This window comes from Phyllopteryx taeniolatus, unplaced genomic scaffold, assembly GCF_024500385.1.
Source record: "Phyllopteryx taeniolatus isolate TA_2022b unplaced genomic scaffold, UOR_Ptae_1.2 contig_24, whole genome shotgun sequence".
NCBI classification, from domain to species: domain Eukaryota; kingdom Metazoa; phylum Chordata; class Actinopteri; order Syngnathiformes; family Syngnathidae; genus Phyllopteryx; species Phyllopteryx taeniolatus.
The window spans coordinates 1,013,630-1,037,309 of record NW_026903162.1 but is presented as its reverse complement, the minus strand read 5'-3'; the positions used below and the strand labels follow the sequence as shown (position 1 = coordinate 1,037,309).

Here is a 23,680-nt window from a genome sequence, read left to right as displayed (position 1 = left end):
ATAAGCGGTAAGGAAAATGGATGGATGGCTTTCGGTTTTGGCCTTGGGTTAAATCAGTTTCGGTCAAGAATTTTCATTTCGGTGTATCACAAATTCTAATGTCAACGGGGGTCTGCTCAATGGCGCTGTTTATTGAATCTGAAATCTGATTGGCTCAGATTGGTTACAAAAAAAAAAAAAAAAAGGATCAGACATTTCCATTTTGTGTATTTGACATCTGCCAGCAATCTTGAGTCTGAAGGCACTGGCCCTGATTTCAGCGTCTATATGTGTTGCCATATTAATATAATCTTCATTCATATGGCAACACATGGAATCAGAATAATCAGAATCATCTTTATTTGCCAAGTATGTCCAAAAAAACACACAATGAATTTGTCTCCGGTAGTTGGAGCCGCTCTAGTACGACAACAGACAGCCAACTGACAGAGAACACTTTTGAGACATAAAGACATTGAGAAAAACAGTCACTGAGCAATAAAGGGTTGCTAGTTATCTGGTAATGTCGGTAAATTTTTTTATTTTATTTAATTTATTTTTTTGACAATTGTGCAAAAAGATGTAGAGTCCTCTAGCACTTAGAGCAGTTTGAATGACTAATATAGCAATAGTCCGGTGCAATGACCACGGTGCAAAGGGCGCCGAGACTTCAAGGGGTGTATGCAGTTTAAAGTGACTAGTAGCGCGATAATCTGGGACAATGTTGATTGTGCAAATGTTGCAGATACTCCTCAATCAGTGTGCAAGTGGGGCAAATGCTACTCTGGCATGAATGGCCAGTATTCGTCAACAACAGATATGCAAATAGTGCAGCGTGGCGAGACTACTACCCCAACTGCACGTGGCGTTCAAAAGGGCGTCTGGACGGTGGCCTCAGGCATCCACCCAGAGAGGGTCATCCCACCCCACCTATTGACGACTGGCTTTAGGGGGCATCTGACAATTTCCATCTCCTCCCCTTGTAGACGATCGCACCTGGTGAGGACATGCAATAACTGACCAAGAGAACAAGATGAGAGGACAGAAAAGGGCAGGACAGAATGTGGGAAAATGAGCAAGGCAGTGCTACTGACGAGTGGTGCGGTGGGATTCTTTTTTTAGTGTCTAAACACCTGTAAGAACCTGCGAGTTGATATGTTAGTATAACCCGTGTTGTTGTTAGTGATCCCAGCACAAGTAATTAAAGCCTATAGTGTGTCTATCGAACCTATTAGTGAATCAACACCATATCTCATGCATGTTCGTCAACTGGTGTACGGAGTTGCTAAGCCGGCACATCGAGGAAAGGTGAGCCCCTCCCACCGACAACGGGGGGTTGGGGGCCGAGTCAGCGAGCCCGTCCAGCAGGGGACCCAACCAGGGGACCCCATCAACCCCCCAGAACCCAGGGAGGTCCTGAGGCCGACCGAAGCGCCATTCGATGAGATCAAACACTTCCAATGGTTACAAAATAACTCCTTTCCTCAGGGGAAGGCCCTAAAGCATTTAATGACTGTTCCATTTAGTCCTACCCACGTTTCCAACCTGTTTAGCAGAATCAAAAAGTGTAGTATCAAAAGCCGCACTGAGACCAGAATTGACAACATTCCCGAGTCAGTATTCAACCTTATATCATTTAGCACTTTGATAAGAGCAAATTCTGTACTGTGATGAGTGTGTGTGGAGTTTGCATGTTCTCCCTTCAGAGAACTGGTTGATGTAGTTTGCTACAAAGATGATTTGTGGCAAATGCATTGTGCTGGCCTAAAAAAACTGTGTTAATAAAATTCTCACTCTCATCGGAATAAAAACATCATTCGCTAATTTAGCATTTTTTTTGTTAGTCAGTTCATAGTGGTAGCAAAGCAATGGGAACACGCTGCTTTGATAGCATAAGTCAAACCATCGCTAGTTAAATCCTGGTTTTAAAAAAAAAACAAATGTGACATTTTTATTTCAAAGCATGAGCACAATTGAAGTTAATAAAAAGGGGAAACTATTTTGTGCACAGATAAGTTTTATTTTTATTGTTATTAAAAGGAGTATTGCATATAATTGACAGTAAAACATAATTTCTACGTTTGTATTTTTTGTACATTTTAGTTTCTGTACTTTTATCAATTGTACTTAAGTATCAGAGTGCTGTACTTCTACTCTAACCAATCTTATTTTACACAAACATATCTACTTCTACTTCAGTACAGTGTGAGTACTTTTGAATATTACACTTTCGGTGGGCATCAAATGTAGCACTAATATATTAAATCAAAAGGCAATTTCTGTCTAATGTTGTTTGCTCAACACATAATGTAAGTTATTTAAAGCTACAAAGTGTTTATCTCAACTGTCTGGGCCACAGAACAGAGCTCCTCCTCTTGTACGATCATCAGATCTCCTACCGTCTGCTGCCCCTGGACAACAAAGCACTGCTCCGCACCTTCTGAGATCACCACCTCGAACAGCTCCTGTCCTGTTCCTGAATGCAAGTTCAATGAGGTGAGCAGCAGAGGGCCGTACCTTGGTGTAGCTGTATTGTCAGTGTGAACAAATACAACAGCGTGCTGGGTGTCACTTGAAGCTTTTCTATCTCTTCCAGCCGAAATTGCAGTCTCAGATCTCCTTACAATTTTTCCTGACCCCTTTTCTTCTCCCTTTCCTCGTCTTCTTCTTTGTACTCTGCCATCCTCAGCTCCTTTCTTGGGTCTACCTTTGACTGGCTTTGGGTGATGAGAGTTTACTGCTGCATATTCTTGCATAGGTGGTTTAGCCTTCTGCCTCAATGCTTCCTTGAGCTCCTCCTCTGTTTCCTCCTGTGATTGGTGCTGCACTTGATGCCTCAATAGACTTTGTCTCAGAGTGTAGGAAGCACCGCAGTGGCACCTGTAGGGCTTCTCTGTCACATGTGAAGATTTAATGTGTCTCCTCAGCTTTGTGGCCATAGTGTAACCTAGTAACCCCCCCCCCACACACACACAATAAAAGTTAACAGTTAAATTATTTTTAGGAGGTACAGTAGGAGTAAAAAGTACGTGAACACTTACAAATGTATTAAATGTATGCATAAATTGGTTATAAAATGTGGTCTAATAATCTAAATCATAAGAATAAACAGTCTGCTCAAACGAATACCACACAAGCAAGTATGTTTTCATATTTTTATTGAAAATAACGCAAAAAGTAAGTGAACCTCTAAACCTGTGTTTTTTTTTTTGCACATTGCTGCAAAAACATTTAAGTAACCTTGTTAAACATACATCCAAATCTCAATTTGTAAAGTATACCCTCGAAATAGAGTGGAACTTCGGGTAACAAATTTAAATGATTCCGTGACCCAGTTTGTAACCCGAAACATTCTTAACCCGAGGTAATGTTTCCCATTGGAATGAATGGAAATGCAATTAATCTGTTCCAGCTCCAAAATTAAGTTATATCTGTTTGGTTTTTTAATCAGTGTGTGGTTAAAAATATAGTGCAATATAGAAAAAAAATTTGAAAACACTATTTTAACAAATAAAACACTAAATAAATCATCACTAGTCCGACATCCATCCTGCACGTTTTATCTGCAACTACAGAAAACATTTGGTTGAGGATATTGCTGCCAAAAGGAGGGTCAACCAGTTATTACATCCAAGGGTTCACTTTTTCCTCTGTCCTGTGAATTTTTACATGGTATGCACTATAAAAATATGAAAAAATTATTGTTTGTGGGGTATTAGTTTGTTTATTCTTGTGATTTAGATGAAGATCAGACATTTTGTGACCAATTTATGCAGAAATGTTTAAAAAAATCCAGTTCACATACTTTTTCCTTCCACTATAATGTAAACAAACTAGGGTCGCGGGCGTGCTGGAGCCTATCCCAGCTATCATCGGGCAGGAGGCGGGGTACACCCTGAACTGGTTGCCAGCCAATCGCAGGGCACATACAAACAAACAACCATTCGCACTCACATTCACACCTACGGGCAATTTAGAGTCTCCAATTAATGCAAGTTTTTGCAGTGAAAAACAATCAGTGTTTGTTTGGATCATTTGTCTGTCCACTGGAATTTGTTAAATCTAAGTGATATATAATATTGACAACTTTTTCTTGTATAGATAACTACAGTATGTGATCACCTGATAATATTTTCAGGAGGCCTTGCATGTATATGCAAATGTGTGAAGCCTCAAATATTAATACAAAGTTCATATTTTCGGGAGGCCTTGCAAGTAAATGTAAATGTGTGAAGCCTAAAATAGCAACACAAACCTCTAGTGAAAACCATTTGTTGTTTGCTTAGACAGCATAAATGTTCATGCAGCCAGCATGCTAATCAGTAGTTATCTTTCCAATCAGATGTGCAGCAATGAACATCTGCAGCCCACTTAGTGAGATAAACAAGGTTAGTTGAAGGCCAGGCCTTGATTGCCCCTGACTGGCTTAACATTGATCAAGTTCGCTGTTCCGTTCTGACTTGTTTAATTTCTCTTTCCCCACTTTGGAAATTCAACATTATGTTCTCACCTTTTCCACAGATGGTGCAACGATGAGGCCGGTCGCCAGTGTGCAATCTTTCGTGGGACTTGAGGGTATGCGGATCCCTTAAGGATTTTCCACAGTAACTACAGAGGAAACTGGCCCCGGTGTGGGAAAGCCTGTGACGGCAAAGCTCAGCTTTCTGAGCGAACCTCTGGTCACATTCAGGGCAGGAAAATGGTCTCTCTCCATTGTGAATTCGCAAATGGCTATTAAGGTTCCCTGAGACAGACATAGGCAAACAAAGGGTCAGAGACTACATTTAAGAAGTTGTGCAGACACAAATGTATTTTTTTTCCCATTTCACTAATAGTCATACAGTAATATTTACACAACAGTACAACCAGCTCTACCATATATTGTTTTTACAACAGAGAAACAATATATTGACAATTTGATGCATGTGGCTAGCAGTCCAGTTTTGGTCTGAAATTATTGGATCATAATTTGATATGAACACGTAACAGTGAAACACTACCTTTAAAAAATTGAGACCAAAGTTTAACAAATACTAGTGTTGAGCTCAGATTACACAAATGTATCCCGATTTTGACCCGACAGATACGTCGTAGACAAACATTAATTGTCGTAGCCGATGATTTTAGTTATGAGTCCCCGATCAGGCGTCGTTACCCCATGTTGTGTGTCATAATCAAAGACTGCCAATCTGGGATCTAGGACGCCTCACAACCATGACACAGAAAGTCTGGTATGTCAGAATTTATGTTTTTTTTTCCTGCATAGTGACATGTTCAACGCGGTCCTACAATTATTCTCAAACATTGACCAAAACGCCTGAGACCTGCGCTCTCGCTCTCTTTCTTTTCTGCCGACTGTTGATGCCAGGAGCGCAGATGCAGCCAGCGCAAGCTATGGGCTCGTTCCCGTGGAGCCAAGCTCCGGTTAACTCCTTGGTTCACGCAATTTTGTTCCGCGGTCCTGCATGCCCACAAACTATTTCCCTGCAGCCCGGAGTCTTCTTCTGGTCCGTCTCTGCGAAGACCAGTGGCGTCAGACCATGTTCTTGGTGACTGCACACGATGATCGGGGAGGGTCTAGACGCTGTCATACTTGTACAGTGGCCACTGGCCCGGTCCAAGACACAGAACGTATTTTTGACACCATGTCTTGTAATCTGACATAGCGACTGTCCTGAACGACAAGTCGTGTAATTTGAGCTCGACATAAAGCTGTGCATTCTAATATATATAATGCCTGGATTAGTCTACAAGATAAATTTGGTCTTTCACGATTGCAGACTACTGCCATAAAATCTTGCCGTATCTCGGTCTGATAGTGACAACACTACTCGACCAGTATTCCGATACTACCGTATCCTATCTTTACAATCACTGGGCTTTATCTTGTCAGATCAAAGACTGTTAGGGAGGCCAGAAAATGTGTCACCTTTCACCTCAACTGGATACAACCATTACCATGGCGACAACAACCTGTCAAACACTGGCTTGGTGCGCATAGTTGGAGAAAAAAGAACAAAAAAAGAAGAAAATGTGCGGTGTCACCGTGTGCTCGGGAGATGACGTTTTGGGCTATCCATTCAAGAATTGCTTGAGGTATGTTCACATACTTTTAATAAAATACGGCTCGCCAGCAGGCGACAAAACGTTATGTAGCCTAGCAAGTTTGTACTTAAACATGCCAAAATTCTGTCGACTCATGCTGTAAAGCTTCGGTAAACATTGGTTTGTGGGTTTGAATAAATGTTGACAACGGCGACCAAGTATGTTGACAACGGCAAGCACGGGAGGCGATGTGCTAGTCACAATACGCAATCCTATTGGTCGACGTAAAGGTGCACTGTCGGACAAGTTGATATGTCACACAAGCCGGAAGATATCCCCCCGCAAAAAAATTTCTTTTTTTAAAAATAAAAAAAGAAATCCAAAAAGTTAGACTTTTCATTTTGGCGACGCATAGCTATCGTTGGGCCAAATCGTGGCCCGTGGATTATGTCACAGTACAAAAAGTTTTGTCATTCCAAACAAAATATGTCAGGCACGATCTGGAAAATCGCCCGCAATAGGTAATCAGGCCAAAATCAGGGCTAAAATCTTCAAATCTGATCTAGGCATGAAAACAGCACTTCTCCTTGGAATCAACAATGCAACAATGTTTCTTATTATATCACTTTTTCATTACTTTAATTACATCCGCAACATTCTGTTGATCCACGTGTTGAAGCTCCATGATCAAACACTGGCTTCCAATGTTACCTTTTTGACTGAAACTTTTTCCACAGTGCTGACAGATGTGAGGTTTCTCTCCTGTGTGGAGCTTCATGTGATTACTCAGAGAACCAGAGTTTGCCAAGAGCTTGGGGCAGAGGGTACACTGCAACTGAAAAATAAATCTCAATGCTAATTTCTTTTTACCTCTATATATTCGTGGTGTTGAAAATGCACTTCACGGAGACTCAATGACAGTCATTTATGAGATGGTACATGAAAGATTTAAACATTTGACTGAGAAGAACAGAGCATTAAACATTTTTTTAACGATACAGTGACGTGAAAGCGTATTGGTCCCCTTCTCAAATTCTTATATTTTTGCATAGTGTCCCCACTAATGTTTAGATCATCAAACAAATGTAAATATCAGACAAATATAACCCAGGTGAACATTAAATGCTGTTTTTAAATGATTTAATTTATTAAGGGAAAAAAACTAATCAAAGTTACCTGGCCCTGTGTGAAACAGTAATTACCCCCCTTGTTAATCCATTAATTAATTTTGGCTAATCATAATTTTGGGTTAGTTTACCTGATCACACCCAAGCCTGATTAATTCAAACAATTCTGCAAGAAGAGTGGGCCAAAATATCTTCACAGAGATGTGAAAGACTGTAAAAAACGCTTGATTTCAGTCGTTGGTGCTGACGACAGCCCAACCAGTTATTAGGTTTAGGGGGGCATTAATTTATTGCTTAAGGGGAAATAAAACTATTCAGAGCTATCTGGCCCTGTGTGAAAAAGTTGTGTTTTGGATCATTGTCCTGCTGTAGAACCCAAGTTCGCTTCAGCTTGAGGTCACAAACTCAGATGTCAACCCCTATATTTAACACTCAGGAACATTCTGGAAATTTTATAACAAACATTTTTATTTTGTCACAAACATTCGCAACTCTGGCAGCACGGTGAACCACTGGTTAGCACATCTGCCTCACAGTTAGAAGGATACGGGTTCAAATCCGGCCACGCCTGTATGACGTTTGCATGTTCTCCCCGTGCCTCCATGGGTTTTCTCCGGGTACTCCGGTTTCCTCTCGCATCCCAAAAACAAACATGTTATTGTCATGTGTGTGTGTTCTGGGTTTTGTCTTCCCCCCTGTTTCACACACACCTGCTCCTGTGAGCATCTTCACCACCTGTGCCTCGTTCACCCTAATTACCTATTGTATTTAACCTCGTGTCTCATTCCCTCTCATTGCCAGTTCGTTGTAACTTGTCGTCGCGTTCCAGCATTCCTTGTTTCCACGTCACAGACTCACAGAAAGATTTGACCCTGTTCCGATTATCGACCTTGCCTCTTTGCCTCATGTTTTTGGATACTGTTGCCTTTCTTGGATTGCCTGCCTGTGTACGGACCTATGCCCGTCTATTAAACCTCTCTTTTTAGAAACTGTCCATTTGTTTTGGAGTCGTGCATTTTTGGGTCCTATCCTCTGTTCCGTTCATGACAGAACGAACTGGCCATAACATGGACCCAGCAGACTCAGACCCGGTGCGCAAAGCCTTTCAAGCGCAGGGTCAACGCCTCTCGAAGCAGGATGAGCAGCTTGCTGCCCTCCACCTTCATCTAGAGGGACTGTCAAGGCATCAGGACAATATGATGAGACAGGTGGCCTCGCAGTTTGAACTTCTTATGAAAATTATTCAAGAGAAGGAACCAGTTGGCACCACACCCAATACCGCCACGGTATTTCCATGTGAAGCAGTCACCATGCAGCCACCTGCCACCTCCGCTGCTGTCTGCCCACAGCTCTCTCTACCGGAGAGGTTCTCTGGAGATTCTGGGAACATTAAGCCGTTCATCACTCAGTGCGAACTCCACTTTGAGCTGCAGGCAGCTGCATTCCCCACCGAGCGGCCAAAAATCGCTTTCGTCATTTCCCACCTGACTGGTCGTGCGGAGGCGTGGGCTACTGCTGAATGGAGCCGCAATTCCGCCGCGTGTCATTCATGGGCTTTTTTCGTAAAGACTATGGAGCAAATTGTTCAATTTTCCACTCCAGATTGTGAGGCAGCTCGCTCCCTTGTCACCTTACAACAAGGCAAGCGCAGGGTGTCAGATTACGCGATTGAGTTTCGCATTCTAGCAGCTGAGAGTCATTGGAATAATTGGGCGCTACTCGATGCCTTTTTTCAAGGACTATCCCCCGCCGTCAAGGATCATTTAGTCTCGCTAGACCTGCCGACAAGAGGCTTTTGGATCGCGAGCTGGATGGAGATCGGCGGAGGGCTGCGTCACCGCGCACTTGGAGGACGAGCCTCGGTGACCAGCCAAACCAAGGCAGATCCCCTGGTTCCGGTCTCAACCCACTGACTAGCGTCCCCACGGATGAACCCATGCAACTGTGCAGGTTCCGTCTCTCCCCTGAGGAACGTCAACGCCGGCTGAGGGAAGGGCGGTGCTTCTACTGCTGTCAGTTGGGTCATTCCGTGAGCAACTGTCACGTCAAAGTTGCCGGTGCCGGAAGCAAGGGCACGGGAGAGGTGAGTCTGAATTTCATTAAGGAAGACCCGACACGGGTTCTTCCTAAAGTGACACTATGCTCTCCTGATCAAGAGATTCATACACCTGTATTAATTGACTCTGGTTCTGACGCTAACTTACTTAACTCCCTCCTCGTTAGACGTATGCACCTTAGAACCTTTCAAATAAAACGCCACCGCAACACCTATGCTGCAGACGGCAGTTTTATGGGCAAGATCACTCACTGCACCCAAACACTCACATTATTCATGTCCGCTCTGTTTTGCAGCAGTTACTGCAGAATCAACTATATGTCAAGACTGAGAAATGTGAGTTCCACAAGGCGTCCGTTTCTTTTCTGGGTTTCGTCCTGGCTCAAGGTGAAGTCAAAATGGACCCTTGCAAAGTCGATGCAGTTATTAATTGGCCTACTCCCACGTCACGCAAAGCTGTACAAAGGTTCTTAGGGTTCGCAAACTTCCACAGAAAATTCATCAGAAATTTTTGTTCTATAGCCTCTCCTTTGCATGATCTTACCTCGCCACACAAACCTTTTGTATGGAACCGCTTTGTCAAGCAGCTTTTCAAAAACTTAAATGGAGCTTTACCTCCGCTCCCATCCTTACTTTGCCAGATCTCAAACAGCAGTTTGTGGTAGAAGTTGATGCGTCTGATGCCGGAATAGGAGCAGTGCTCTCCCAGAAATCTCTCAAGGATGATAAATTACATCCTTGTGCTTTTCTCTCCAAAACACTGACCCCAGCTGAAAAAAAATTATGAAATTGGTGACCGTGAACTGCTGGCAGTCAAGGTGGCTTTGATGGAGTGGAGGCACTGGCTAGAGGGGGCACAGACTCCGTTTTTAGTATGGACAGATCACAAGAACCTTGAGTATATTAAAACTGCTAAAAGATTAAATGGGAGGCAGGCTAGATGGGCTCTGTTCTTCACTAGATTTAATTTCACGTTATCCTACCGACCTGGTTCTAAAAATGGTAAGCCAGATGCTTTGTCACGTATTTTCTGCGAAGAGAATTCTTTGTCCGACCCTAAGACTATTTTGCCCATGTCATGTTTCATTTCCGCTTTTGTTTGGGACATTGAAACTGCGGTTAAAGGGGCTCTGAAAAACACTCCTAGCCCTGAAGATTGCCCTGAAAACAGGCTTTATGTGGTTCCGACCTTAAGGGGAAGAGTCATCCACTGGGCTCACACGAACCGAACTGTATGTAACCCAGGCATTGCCAAGATGCAATCAGTGGTCGAACAGCGCTTTTGGTGGCCTAATGTTAGGAGGGATGTTATCGATTACGTCAATGCTTGCCAATACCACAACGTCCTTGGTCAGACATTTCCGTAGACTTTGTGACAGGATTACCGGCCTCTAAAGGCAATACCACCATTCTTACAGTTGTTGACAGGTTCTCTAAGATGGCACACTTCATTGCACTTCCAAAACTCCCCTCAGCTAAAGACACTGCCGAGTTGATGTTTAATCAGGTTTTCAAGTTCCATGGTTTCCCCAAGAATGTGGTGTCTGATAGGAGTCCCCAATTCATTTCGCAATTTTGGAAGGAGTTTTGCAATCTCATAGGTGCTACCGTCAGTCTGTCATCTGGGTTTCATCCTGAAACCAACGGCCAAACCGAGAGGCTGAACCAGGACCTGGAGACTGGGCTCCGATGTCTCTCTTCACAGGAGCCACGATCCTGGTCTCAGAAACTGGTTTGGGTCGAATTCTCCCACAATTCCCTCCCCTCTGCATCCACTGGTCTATCGCCTTTTCACGTTGTGCATGTTTACCAACCATCTCTGTTTCCTGCCATAGCCCCAGAGTCCACAGTTCCAGCGGCATTGACCTTGGTGAGACGCTGCAGGAGGACCTGGGAGCGAGCCCGCCAGATGCTGCTGCGCCAGGGACGGTCCTACAAAGCCGCTGCTGACCGTCGGAGGACACCGGCCCCGAACTACAAAGTGGGTCAGCGAGTTTGGCTCTCGACCAAACATATTCCACTCCGGGTAGAGTCCAAGAAGCTCGCTCCCAGGTTCATTGGGCCCTTCCCCATCACAAAGATCATCAACCCTGTCACCGTAAAGCTGAGGCTCCCAAGGTCGATGCGGGTCCACCCTGCTTTGGGGGCCCTGTCTTCTTTGTGAAGCGGCTGTTGTCGTCTCAATATCTGGTGGACTGGGAGGGCTATGGGCCTGAGGAACGTTCATGGGTGGCGTCTGCGTTTATCATGGATGATTCGCTCATTCGGGACTTCCACGTTGCCCATTCGGGGGCCCCAGGGCCGTCTGGGGCCGGCCGTTAAGGGGGGGTACTGTCGTGTGTGTGTTCGGGTTTTGTCTTCCCCCCTGTTTCACACACACCTGCTCCTGTGAGCATCTTCACCACCTGTGCCTCGTTCACCCTAATTACCTATTGTATTTAACCTCGTGTCTCATTCCCTCTCGTTGCCAGTTCGTTGTACCTTGTCGTTGCGTTCCAGCATTTCTTGTTTCCACGTCACAGACTCACAGTAAGATTTGACCCTGTTCCGATTATCGACCTTGCCTCTTTGCCTCATGTTTTTGGATACTGTTGCCTTTCTTGGATTGCCTGCCTGTGTACCAACCTATGCCCGTCTATTAAACCTCTCTTTTTGGAAACTGTCCATTTGTTTTGGAGTCGTGCATTTTTGGGTCCTATCCTCTGTTCCGTTCATGACAGTTATGTTAATTGAAAACTCTAAACTGCCCATGCCAGATGTACCAAAGGAGCCCCAGAACATAACCGAGCACTCCATGTTTCACAGTAGTGACAGTGTTCCTTTCTTGGTATGCTTAATTTTTGCGTCTGTGAACATAGACAAGGCACATTGTCAAAAAGTTTCAGTTTTGTCTCATCTGTCCAGAGGACATTCTCCCAGAGAATACTGGGTCTGAATACTTTCCGTACCCACTGTAACAAACAACCATTCGCACTCATATTCACACCTATAGGCAATTTAGAGTCTTCAATCAACCTACCACGCATGGTTTTTGGGGGGATGTGGGAGGAAACTGCAGTACCCGGAGAAAACCCACACAGGCAAAAATGCAAACTCCACACAGGCGGGGCCTGGATTTGAACCTGGCTGACGTTAGGCCATAAAGTTTGTCAAAATATATTGCTTCATAAAAAAATCATTTCTAGAGGAGATAAAGATGAAATAGAAATGTATGAACCCTGTCACAAGGTAGGAAACATTTATTATAAATAGGCTTTACACGATCAGGATTTTTGGGGCCGATCAGCAAGATTAAAAAAACGATAACCGATCACAAGATGGAACAATGTGTCTATTTACATGACGTGTTCATTTATTGTATATACTTGTGTACTGTATACTGAGTACTGTATCCATCCATCCATCCATCCATCCATCCATCCATCCATCTTCTGGACAGCTTATCCTCACAAGGGTCACTGGCGTGCTGGAGCCCATCCCAGCTCAAATTATTCTCTAGCATTTTAGACAAAAGTTAAACATCAGTGACCTCTAGGGGGCATTCAAGGATTGGAGACTGACATAAGTTTAGGTCAAATCAACATTACAACATGACAGAAATATTGGGTGCTAACTTACTGTAATTAAATTACTTTATTGCAATTAAATTACTTTAATAAATGCTGTTAATGACATGCTTACGCTAACTTTCTCATTGTCCCAGCTATATGGATGGGTGTTGTCCAGAGTTTGAGTCCGTTTGACTTTTCCTGTCCCCCACCCCCTCAATGCTGCGTTGCTTGAACGCGGCATGCTCCTCCTCGTGTACATTCTTCAGGTCCTCGATCAAATTTGTTGTGTTGAAGCATTTAGATGATGTTCCCCATGACGTACTTCAGTTGTGCACGGATTGCAAATAACTGTGCACGTTGTTTGTCTGAGACACCGCAAAATAGTCCCACACCGACGACGTGTTTTTTCACTGAGAAGAAACTTTATTGGCCCTCAGATAGCCGATCGATGACGTCATTGATCGGATCGGCGACTTATGACATGAAAGCCGATCAGCGTAAAATTATCGGCCGATACCGATCACACCGATCAGATCGGCGTAAAGTCCAATTATAAATCATTTTAAAGTACCAGTCGCCTTTAGAAATTGCATAAACAGACATTTAAATAAAAACGCAATTCATTATAGTAAAATTCATTTGACATATGATGCCATCTTGGAAAAATAAACAATTGTTGCATCTGCCTACGACACAGCCAGCAGGAGGTAAGGGCAGGTTTCCGAAATTAACACTCGCCAGTCGCCAAATGTGACCAGATTATCGGTTTGGAGAGTGAATCTTAGATGGGTACTTGCCACATGGCGAGTGAATGTTTGTACCCACGTACACAAACATACACGCGCAAATCATAGTGTAGCAGCGTGTATCCTGGAGCGAGTAATATTGGAGCAGGGCGTGTCCTGCCATTAAAGTGCGTGAGACACCTAATAACGGTGATCTCGGTTATTAGCTGTGTGTGTACTTCCTTGATCTAACATGACGGGATGTGCGTGACACATTTGCAAGTAGCGGGAGTAAACAAACAGTGCCTCTTCGGGTGGCTTGGCCTGGAGCGAGATCAAGATGCTGACTTAACCATCCTCGGAGCCTGCTGAGTCGGCGACGGAGGTCCACACAATGCCGGTTGTGTGGCGTCTTTTTCAAAGCAACGTGGAGCAATGCTATTAACTAGCCGATGTGTAAGGTATGTCGGTGACTGTTAGAATAAAAGTACATTGTTATCCCATATTTACTCTTATAGTATTTTCAAAGCATGCATTTAGCAGTATGTTGATTGTATCATAAAAGTTGACGTTGTCTGTGAAGAGGACTGAGCCCTCATCAAAAAGATAGCGGCTGGAACATTTTGCGGTCAGAAGTCAAAGGTTGAAGCAATCAACCCTGAGGAAGAACACATCTCCACAAAGAGTCATATATGTGATTGTTTACGATGCTGCTATGTGCTCCCCCAACTTTATAGCAGCAACAGCTGTGTAACTAGGAACTGCCCAAAAGGAAATAAAAAGAGAGGGGACGGACAGAGTGAACTCAGAGCGGTATAGAGACTGTAACTAAACACACTGTCGTCCGTTTCTCCTTGCAAGTCTGAAAACTGAACTGCCTCGGTGTCTGTCTTGTTTTTTACAAGTGTTTTAGGTGTCTTGAACCTGACAGTGACCTAAAAAACGGACAACACTGTGTTTATTCATTTGAAGAAGTACCACCCAAGTGATTATGTGGAAAGCAAAAAAAGGCGATTGCAGGCAGTACAGCCTGTCACTCTCTGTTGCCAGCAAAAAGTAGCATTACCAGTTAGCCACTGCCAGCAGTGAGGCCAGTCCAAAGCAACAACAATAAATCGTGTCATCATTATTCAAGTGGTTTTCTGAAATGGCAAAAGTAGTTAATCTGTATTGTTATTAAAGATGATGCACACTCGAAAGTAGCAATAATCCATCCATCCATCCATTTTCTGAGGCGCTTCTCCTCACTAGGGTCGCGGGCGTGCTGGAGCCGATCCCAGCTATCATCGGGCAGGAGGCGGGATACACCCTGAACTGGTTGCCAGCCAATCGCAGGGCAAGTAGCAATAATGTACCGCGATAATAATAATGCAAGAATGTAGCAATAATAATTGGAGAATGATAATGTTTACAATTCAAGCTATAGTGATTATCCCCGAGGGGGCTAATCGTGACAAAATTGTGACAATAACTGACATTTGACAATATGAAAAAAATGTATCGTGATTTTTTGTTGTCGTTTTTTGGCCAGATAAAACAAACATAAAGTGTTCCCTCGCCACTTCGCGCTTTACGTTTTACGGCTTTAGTGGTTGGCAGAATTTTCCAAAATATTCATAGAAAAATATATATACAGCCATATCGGCAGCCATATTGCGGAAAGATGCGTTGTTTCATGTTGATGCACGCAAGAGAAGGTTTCCCTGCATGCCAAACAAAGAGATGAGTTGACTCAGAGGCTTTGTACATGCCTGTACTGTACATGCACTCATACAAGGCGCGTGATTGGTTCCCGGCACGACATCGACCAATGAGAGCACGTGTGGATTTATCCCGCTCAAACCTTTCATTAAAATGGTGAAACTTGAAGCTTGATTCTGTTTGCCTGGGAATGTCATACAGAAATGTAATGTAAATGTAATGTAATGAGACCAAATCATATCTTCTCATTTTAGACACAGGGTCTCCTCCTGGTATCCGGGTGTGGGCTTAGGGGCCATGCTGCTGCATCCCAGGCCTGTGTCCTCCTCTTCTCTCTCCCCGGGGCGCGCCGCCGTGGTTGTCGCCCCTCTCTCCCTCGGCCTGTGTGGGGTCCCCGGTTGATTTGGGGATTATGGTATGGTGTCAGCGCCTCCTGGCTGGGACGCGCCTTCTGAACCGTGTTCTGGTCACTGAGCTATGGTCGGCTTGTTGAAATTAGCTGTAGGGTGGGTGGGGGCTTCCCCCCTTTTCTCTGTGGTCTGCTAGCCGCAGGAGTCTAGTCTCTTGCTTCACACACTCGGCACATTTTCAGTACTCACACAGTATATACAGTGGGGCAAAAAAGTATTTTGTCAACCACCAATTGTGCAAGTTCTCCAACTTAAAAAAGATGAGGGAAGCCTGTAATTTTCATCATAGGTATACCTCACCTATGAGAGACAAAATGAGAAGAAAAAAAAATCCAGAAAATCACATTGTCTGCTGTTTAAATAATTTATTAGCAAATTATGGTGGAAAATAAGTACTTGGATATATAGCCTTTGTTGGCAATGACAGAGGTCAAACGTTTTCTGTACGTCTTCACAAGGTTTTCACACACTATTGCTGGTATTTAGGCCCATTCCTCCATGTAGATCTCCTCGAGAGCAGTGATGTTTTGAGGCTGTCGCTGGGCAACACAGACTTTCAAGTCCCTCCAAAGATTTTCGATGTGGTTGAGATCTGAAGACTGGCTCGCCCACTCCAGGACCTTGAAATGCTTCTTACGAATCCACTCCTTCGTTGTCCGGGCGGTGTGTTTGGGATCATTGGCATGCTGAAAGACCCAGCCACATTTCATTTTCAATGCCTTTGCTGATGGAATGAGGTTTTCACTCAAAATCTCACGATACATTGCCGCATTCGTTCTTTCCTTTACACGGATCAGTCGTCCTGGTCCCTTTACAGAAAAACAGCCCCAAAGCATAATGTTTCCCTTTTTAATGTTGCCCTTTTCTGTCCTCTCTCATCTTGTTCTCTTTGTCATGGGTGTGTGTTCCGGTTTTTGTCTTCCCCTGTTTCACACACATCTGCGCCTGAGAGCATCTTCACCACCTGTGCCTTGTTCACCCTAATTACCCCTTGCATTTAACCTCGTGTCTCATTCTTTCTCGTCGCCAGTTCGTTGTACCTCGTCACGTTCCAGCATTCCTTGTTTCCACGTCAAAGACTCACAGTAAGACTAGACCCTGTTCCGATTATCGACCTCGCCTTTTTGCCTCATGTTTTTGGATACTGATGCCTTTTTTGGATTGCCTGCCTGTGTACCGACATCTGCCCGTATATTAAACTCTATCAAAACGCAGGGTCAACGCCTCTCGAAGAAGCATGAGCAGATTGCTGCCCTCCACCTTCATCTAGAGGGACTATCAGAACATCAGGACAATATGATGAGGTGGCCTAACAGTTTGGAGTTCTTATGAAAATGAATCTAAAGAAGGAACCAGTTGGCACAACACCCGATACCGCCACGGTACCAACATTTCCATGTGAAGCAGTCACCATGCAGCCACCTGCCACCTCCGCTGCTGTCTGCCCCCAGCTCTCTCGACCGGAGAGGTTCTCTGGAGATTCTGGGAACATTAAGCCGTTCATCACTCAGTGCGAACTCCACTTTGAGCTGCAGGCAGCTGCCTTCCCCACCGAGCGGGCAAAAATCACTTTCGTTATTTCCCACCTGACTGGTCGTGCGGAGGCGTGGGCTACTGCTGAATGGAGCCGCAATTCCGCTGTGTGTCATTCGTGGTCTTTGTTTGTAAAGACTATGGAGCAAATTTTTCAGTTTTCCACACCAGATCGTGAGGCAGCTCGCTCCCTTGTCACCTTACAACAAGGCAAGCGCAGGGTGTCAGATTACGCGATTGAGTTTCGCATTCTAGCAGCTGAGAGTCAGTGGAATAATAGGGCGCTACTCGATGCCTTTTTTCAAGGACTATCCCCCGCCGTCAAGGATCATTTAGTACCGCTAGACCAGCTAACCGACTTGGACACTCTCATCGCTCTCGTCTTTGTACCGACCTCTGCCCGTATATTAAACCTCTCTTTTTTGAAACTGTCCATTTGTTTTGGAGTCGTGCATTTTTGGGTCCTATCCTTTGTTCCGTTCATGACACTCTTGTTCAGTTATTGCATGTCCTCACCAGTTGTCCCCCCTTCCACAAATAACACCATTTGACTGTGTTACTTGTGTTCAAATATCTACACTGTCTCACTATTGTTCTGCTGTGGTTCTCACCCCTATTCCCCTTGTCCACTCTGTCCCTCTGTCTGTCCCCTAAAACCATTTTCTGTCCATTGTTGATTACTATTGACCATGCTTGAGGACTCTGCACCATGTGCACAATAGTCGTTGTATATAGTAGTACTAATCACTTTAAATTGCTTGATGACTCCCTGTAGCATTTGCACAATTACTGGTACTCCTACATTGCTCAATTACTCACTGTTCTTGTGTTTTAATGTCCAAAATGTATATGTTGTCATAGTGGCTTGTTTGCTGTCGCTGTAGAGTGGTTCCAACTACTGGAGAGACATTCCTTGTATATTTTCAACAGACTTGCCAATAAAGTTTACATTTGTTGGATGATATTAAACAAAGTGGGAAACGGCAAAAAAATAATAATTTGAGAAAGGGCCAAATACTTTTTCATGGCACTGTACGCCAAGATAGTGAGTGCAAGGAAAAACTAGTAATGAGTGAATAATATGGATGAATTGCTCTTTTGAAATGACATCTCATATGAGACGCCAAGAACCTGCCAGTGCCAAATAAGTATGTCCTACCTTTGGAGGCTGTGTGTAAATCAATCCACTGCAGTAAAGGAGACGGTGGTCGCGCAGCGAGGAGCGACGTGCAAAGGTCTTGCCACAGTGCTCACAGACATATGGCTTCTCTCCTGTGTGCAAGAACATGTGCTCTTTGAGGTTCCGCGGCAAGCCATAGGTCTTCTCACAGTGGGGACAGGAAAATGGACGCTCTCCACGGTGTCTCAACTGTAGAGATATTACACCATTATTAATTTCAGTAGTATATGCAGTACATACACAAACCGCCCACTTCATTAGCTAAATGTGCACAATGAGAACAAATGCAAAATCTTGTTTTTATTGATCATGTTAGAGAACTATTTTTATGTTTATCCAAATATAAAACTTGGCAAGAATCACCAATAAAGGCAGAGGAAAGGAAAATCTGTGGCCAGTACCTGCAAAACCATTATTATGGGTTTGATTCATCATCAACTGGATACATGACCGACATGTTGGAGTTTTTTTTTTTTCAATAATTATGTGTCCCATTTTTAAAGCTGCTCACAATACCCTGAGCTGACCCCGTCCCAACTGATCCCACTTGGCTCTGTGTGATTTATTTATTTTTTCACAAAACACCTTGGTTTTGTCATACTCGTGTCCAGAAAAGGCCCCTCTGAAAACTACTTCTATTACCCAGTTTTGTATCCGCTTTGTCCATATTTGGCTAAGACGGCCCCCTTTCCTCTGATTGATTGCCTCCGTGTTGAAGACCCAAACCTTACTGCTTGTGAGAGCACACGTGTTTGTTATGATGACAGAGCTGGTCCAGGGGCGGAGAGGTAGGCGGAGATCTTGGCTAGTGATGCTCAAGAAATTCGAATGACCTGATTTCAGGCCTGTCGGCAAAAAAACGTCTGGAGCTCAGTAATGCGTGGACAATTTTAATTTATATTTCACATGTTTACTGAGGCACCATAGAGCCAATAAAACCCCCCAGAAAAAGGCACGCGGCAGCTGCGTGAGTGCGCAAAGTGTATTTAGGGACACTGTGTAAATAGGAGTGAATGTGTTCTTTTGTAATACAGTACATAATTGTAAAAATGGATTACTAGGAAAATTATTATTTGTATCTAAATGCTTTCGTTAAAACACTGTACTATCACACTGTGATAATATGGAATTTATTTTGTTTTGTAATATGAGTAGATGGATTATTTTGTTAATATAGTCAGCCAGAGATGCAAGGAATGCAAGCTTAATGTCCTTTCACCATCGTTCCTGTCATACTGTATTGCGTGTTTTTGTTTGCACATTAAGCACACAAGTCTTGTTTTTGCTTTAATTCCTCATTTAAAAAACGCCATTCAAGCAACAAGTTTTCCCCCATGTTTTTGAGATTGTAGGGTGAAAGCTGCAGCTGGCTACTAGTGTGGACTGAATGGGTGCCAACAATGGTGAAATGAAATGTCAGTATTTTAAGGGGAACAGCCTGTCACCAACATTGGACAGAAAAAAAAAAGAACTATGAACTAGTTAACTTTTGGACTGGTGAACTTAGTTCTAAATTTTGAAGTATGAACTATGAATTGAACTAGCTCATTTTTGGAATGATGAATTTGAATTGAACGAACTTTGAATGACAACCCCAATTCCATTGAAGTTGGGACGTTGTGTTAAACATAAATAAAAACAGAATACAATGATTTGCAAATCATGTTCAACCTACATTTAATTGAATACACTACAAAGACAAGATCATGATCATTTAATGCTCAAACTGGGAAACTTAATTGTTTTTAGCAAATAATTATTAACTTAGAATTTTATGGCTGCAACACGTTCCAAAAAAGCTGGGACAGGTGGCTAAAAAGAATGAGGAAGTTGAGGAATGCACATCAAACACCTGTTTGGAACATCCCACAGGTGAACAGGCTAACTGGGAACGGGTGGGTGCCATAATTGGGTATAAAAGGAGCTTCCCTGAATTGCTCAGTCATTCACAAGCAAAGATGGGGCGAGGGTCACCACTTTCTGAACAAGTGTGTGAGAAAATAGTCGAACAGTTTAAGGACAGTGTTCCTCAACGTACAATTGCAAGGAATTTAGTGATTTCATCATCTAAGGTCAATAATATCATCAAAAGGTTCAGAGAAGCTGGAGAAATCACTGCATGTAAGAGGTAAGGCCGAAAACCAACATTAAATGCCCGTGACCTTCGATCCCTCAGGCAGCACTGCATCAAAAACTGATGTGTAATGGATATCACCAAATGGGGTCAGGAACACTTCAGAAAACCAATGTCAGTAAATACAGTTTACAAATACAGTGGGGAAATTGTGGATGTCGTGTCCTCCGGGCCAAAGAGGAAAAGAACCATCCGGACTGTAATGGACGCAAAGTTCAAAAGCCAGCATCTGTGATGGTATGGGGCTGTGTTACTGCCAATGGCATGGGTAACTTACACATCTGTGAAGGCACCATTAATGCTGAAAGGTACATACAGGTTTTGGAGAAACATGTGCTGCCATCCAAGCAACGTCTTTTTTATGGACGCACCTGCTTATTTCAGCAAGACAATGCCAAACCACATTCTGCACGTGTTACAACAGTGTGGCTTCGCAGTAAAAGAGTGCGAGTACTAGACTGGCCTGCCGGCTGTCCAGACCTGTCTCCCATTGAAAATGTGTGGCGCATTATGAAGCGTAAAATATGACAACGGAGTCCCCGGACTGTTGAACAGCTGAAGATGTACATCAAGCAAGAATGGGAAAGAATTCCACCTACAAATCTTCAACAATTAGTGTCCTCAGTTTCCAAACGTTTATTGAATGTTGTTAAAAGAAAAGGTGATGTAACACAGTGGTAAACATGACCCTGTCCCAGCTTTTTTGGAACGTGTTGCAGCCATAAAATTTTTAGTCTTTGTAGTGTATTCAATTAAATATAGTTTGAACATGATTTGCAAATCGTTGTATTCTGTTTGTATTTGTTTAACTCAACGTCCCAACATAATTGGAATAGGGTTTGAAGTTCGCGTTCCCAACACTGATCCTGTATTATTTCACATCGCAATATACAGTGGGTACGGAAAGTATTCAGACCCCCTTAAATTTTTCACTCTTTGTTATATTGCAGCCATTTGCTAAAATCATTTAAGTTAATGTTTCCCTCATTAATTTAAGGGGGTCTGCATACTTTCTGCACTCACTGTATATCGCAGGTTTAAAAATAAAAAATTGCATTTTTCCCAATCATTTTTTCCCAATATCATGCAACCCTAGCCACATCTGGGCACACACACATACTCAGGATTTCTTGGGTGGCTGGTTTTGGGTCAGGAGGATGCACGTGCCATACTGGGATTCAGTGCCTCAGTGCTGTTTCTGAGTTTCGACGCTTTGATCATCCGCCCTGCCTGCCCCCCAGGTCTTTTAAAGCATTACGCACACACATGGTTGTAACAAGTCAACGTTCAGTGATTTGAGTAATAAAATACGAAAGTTCCGTAACATTTGTCAGCTCTGGATCACCCACTTCTTTACTCTTTGAACCTTGTACTGTATTACCAATATAGGCTGCTAAATTTGTCACTGGGTATATAAAAAAAAAAAGATGAAAGATTCTGCGGTCATTACGTCATCATAACATCGTTTCAAAATTATGCATGTGCGTGTGCCCGCCAATGTAAAGCTTGAGCTTTTTTTCTTCATAAGAAACACCTAGTTATGTGTAAAGGTTTTAAACTTTATTATGAAGCAAATAAATCTAATTACCCTCACGGAATAAATAAAATATCCATCCAGCCTTCCATACACAACTTCCGCTAAAGAAAATATCAGAAAATCTGCAAAACAAACTCAGAAAACCCTCGCTGAGTCCTTTAGCAAACACGTAGTATATGACAAAATCAAGTACATATTGGCAAGACATCCATCCATCCATTTTCTTCCGCTTATCCGATGTCGGGTCGCAGGGGCAGTAGCTTTAGCAGGGAAGCCCAGAGTTCCCTCTCTCCAGCCACTTCTTCCAGCTCTTCTGGGGGGGATTCTGAGGCGTTCCCAGGCCAGCCGGGAGACAGTCTCTCCAGCATATGTCCTGGGTCGTCCCCGGGGTCTCCTCCCAGTGGGACATTACCTCACCAGGGAGGCGTCCAGGAAGCATCCTAATCAGATGCCCGAGCCACCTCATCTGGCTCCTCTCAATGTGGAGGAGCAGCGGCGCTACTCTGAGATCCTCCCGAATGACCGAGCTTCTCACCCTCTCTCTAAGGGAGAGCCCGGACACCGTGCGGAGGAAACTCATTTCGGCCGCTTGTATCCGGGATCTTGTTCTTCCGGTCACGGCCCACAGCTCGTGACGATAGGTGAGTGTAGGAACATAGATCGACCGGTAAATTGAGAGCTTTGCCTTTCGGCTTAGCTCCTTCTTTACCACAACGGACGGATACAAAGTCCGTAGAGAGACCGAGCATCTCACCCTATCTCTAAGGGAGACCCTGGAAACCCTGGGGAGAAAACCCATTTTGGCCGCTTGTACATGGGATCTTGTTCTCTGGTCACGGACCATAGATGAGGAAAGGAATGTAGATCGATTGGTAAATTGAGAGTTTCGGCAGAGCTCCTTCACCACAACAGACCAATACAAAGTTCGCATCACTGCAGACGCTGCACAAATCAGTCTGTCGATTTCCCGCTTCATTCCTCCCTCACTCGTGAACAAGACCCCAAGATACTTGAACTCCTCAACTTGGGGCAGGATCTCATCCCTGACCCAGAGAGGGCATGCCGCCCTTTTCCTACTGAGGACCATGGTCTCAGATTTGGAGGTGCTGATTTTCATCCCAACTGCTTCATACTCGGCTGCGAACCGCTCCAGTGAGAGCTGGAGATCACGGCTTGATGAAGCCAACGGAACCACATTCATTCATCCATTCATTTTCTGTACCACTTATTCTCATTAGGTTCATGGTCGTGCTGAAGCCTATCCCAGCTGACTGTGGGCAAGAGGCGGGGTACACCCTGAACTGGTCGCCAGTCAATCACAGGGCACATTTTAACAAACCATTCACACTCACATTAACACCAACGGACAATTTAGAGTCTTCAATCAACCTACCATCCATGTTCCTGGGATGTGGGAGGAAACCGGACTACCAGGATAAAACCCACGCGGGCACGGGGAGAACATGTAAACTCCACACAGGCGAGGCCGGATTTGAACCGGGGTCCTCAGAACTGTGAGGCAGATGTGCTAACCAGTCTTCCACTGTGTCATCTGCAAAACCACATCATCTGCAAAAAGGAGAATGCAATATTGAGACCACGAAATCGGTTCCCCTCTACGCCTCGGGTCCGCCTCGAAATTCTGTCCATAAACGTTATGAACAGGATCTGTCACAAAGGGCAGCCTTGCCGGAGTCCAACC

General features: G+C 43.9%; 1 protein-coding gene across 4 annotated transcripts in view; it reads right to left on the bottom strand.

Annotated features, from left to right (window-relative positions):
- Window positions 1-500: 500 nt before the first annotated feature.
- znf408 (zinc finger protein 408) overlaps window positions 501-23,680 on the bottom strand; it is a 65,888-nt gene continuing 42,708 nt past the window's right edge. For all 4 annotated transcript variants that reach the window (XM_061765013.1, XM_061765014.1, XM_061765015.1 and 1 more), the window contains 4 exons: window positions 18,287-18,496; window positions 6,736-6,859; window positions 4,490-4,723; window positions 501-2,926 (listed from right to left, as the gene is read on the bottom strand). In XM_061765013.1, the coding sequence (XP_061620997.1) occupies window positions 2,304-2,926; window positions 4,490-4,723; window positions 6,736-6,859; window positions 18,287-18,496 (1,191 nt within the window). In that variant the 3' untranslated portion in view covers window positions 501-2,303. The remainder of the gene's footprint in view (window positions 2,927-4,489; window positions 4,724-6,735; window positions 6,860-18,286; window positions 18,497-23,680) is intronic.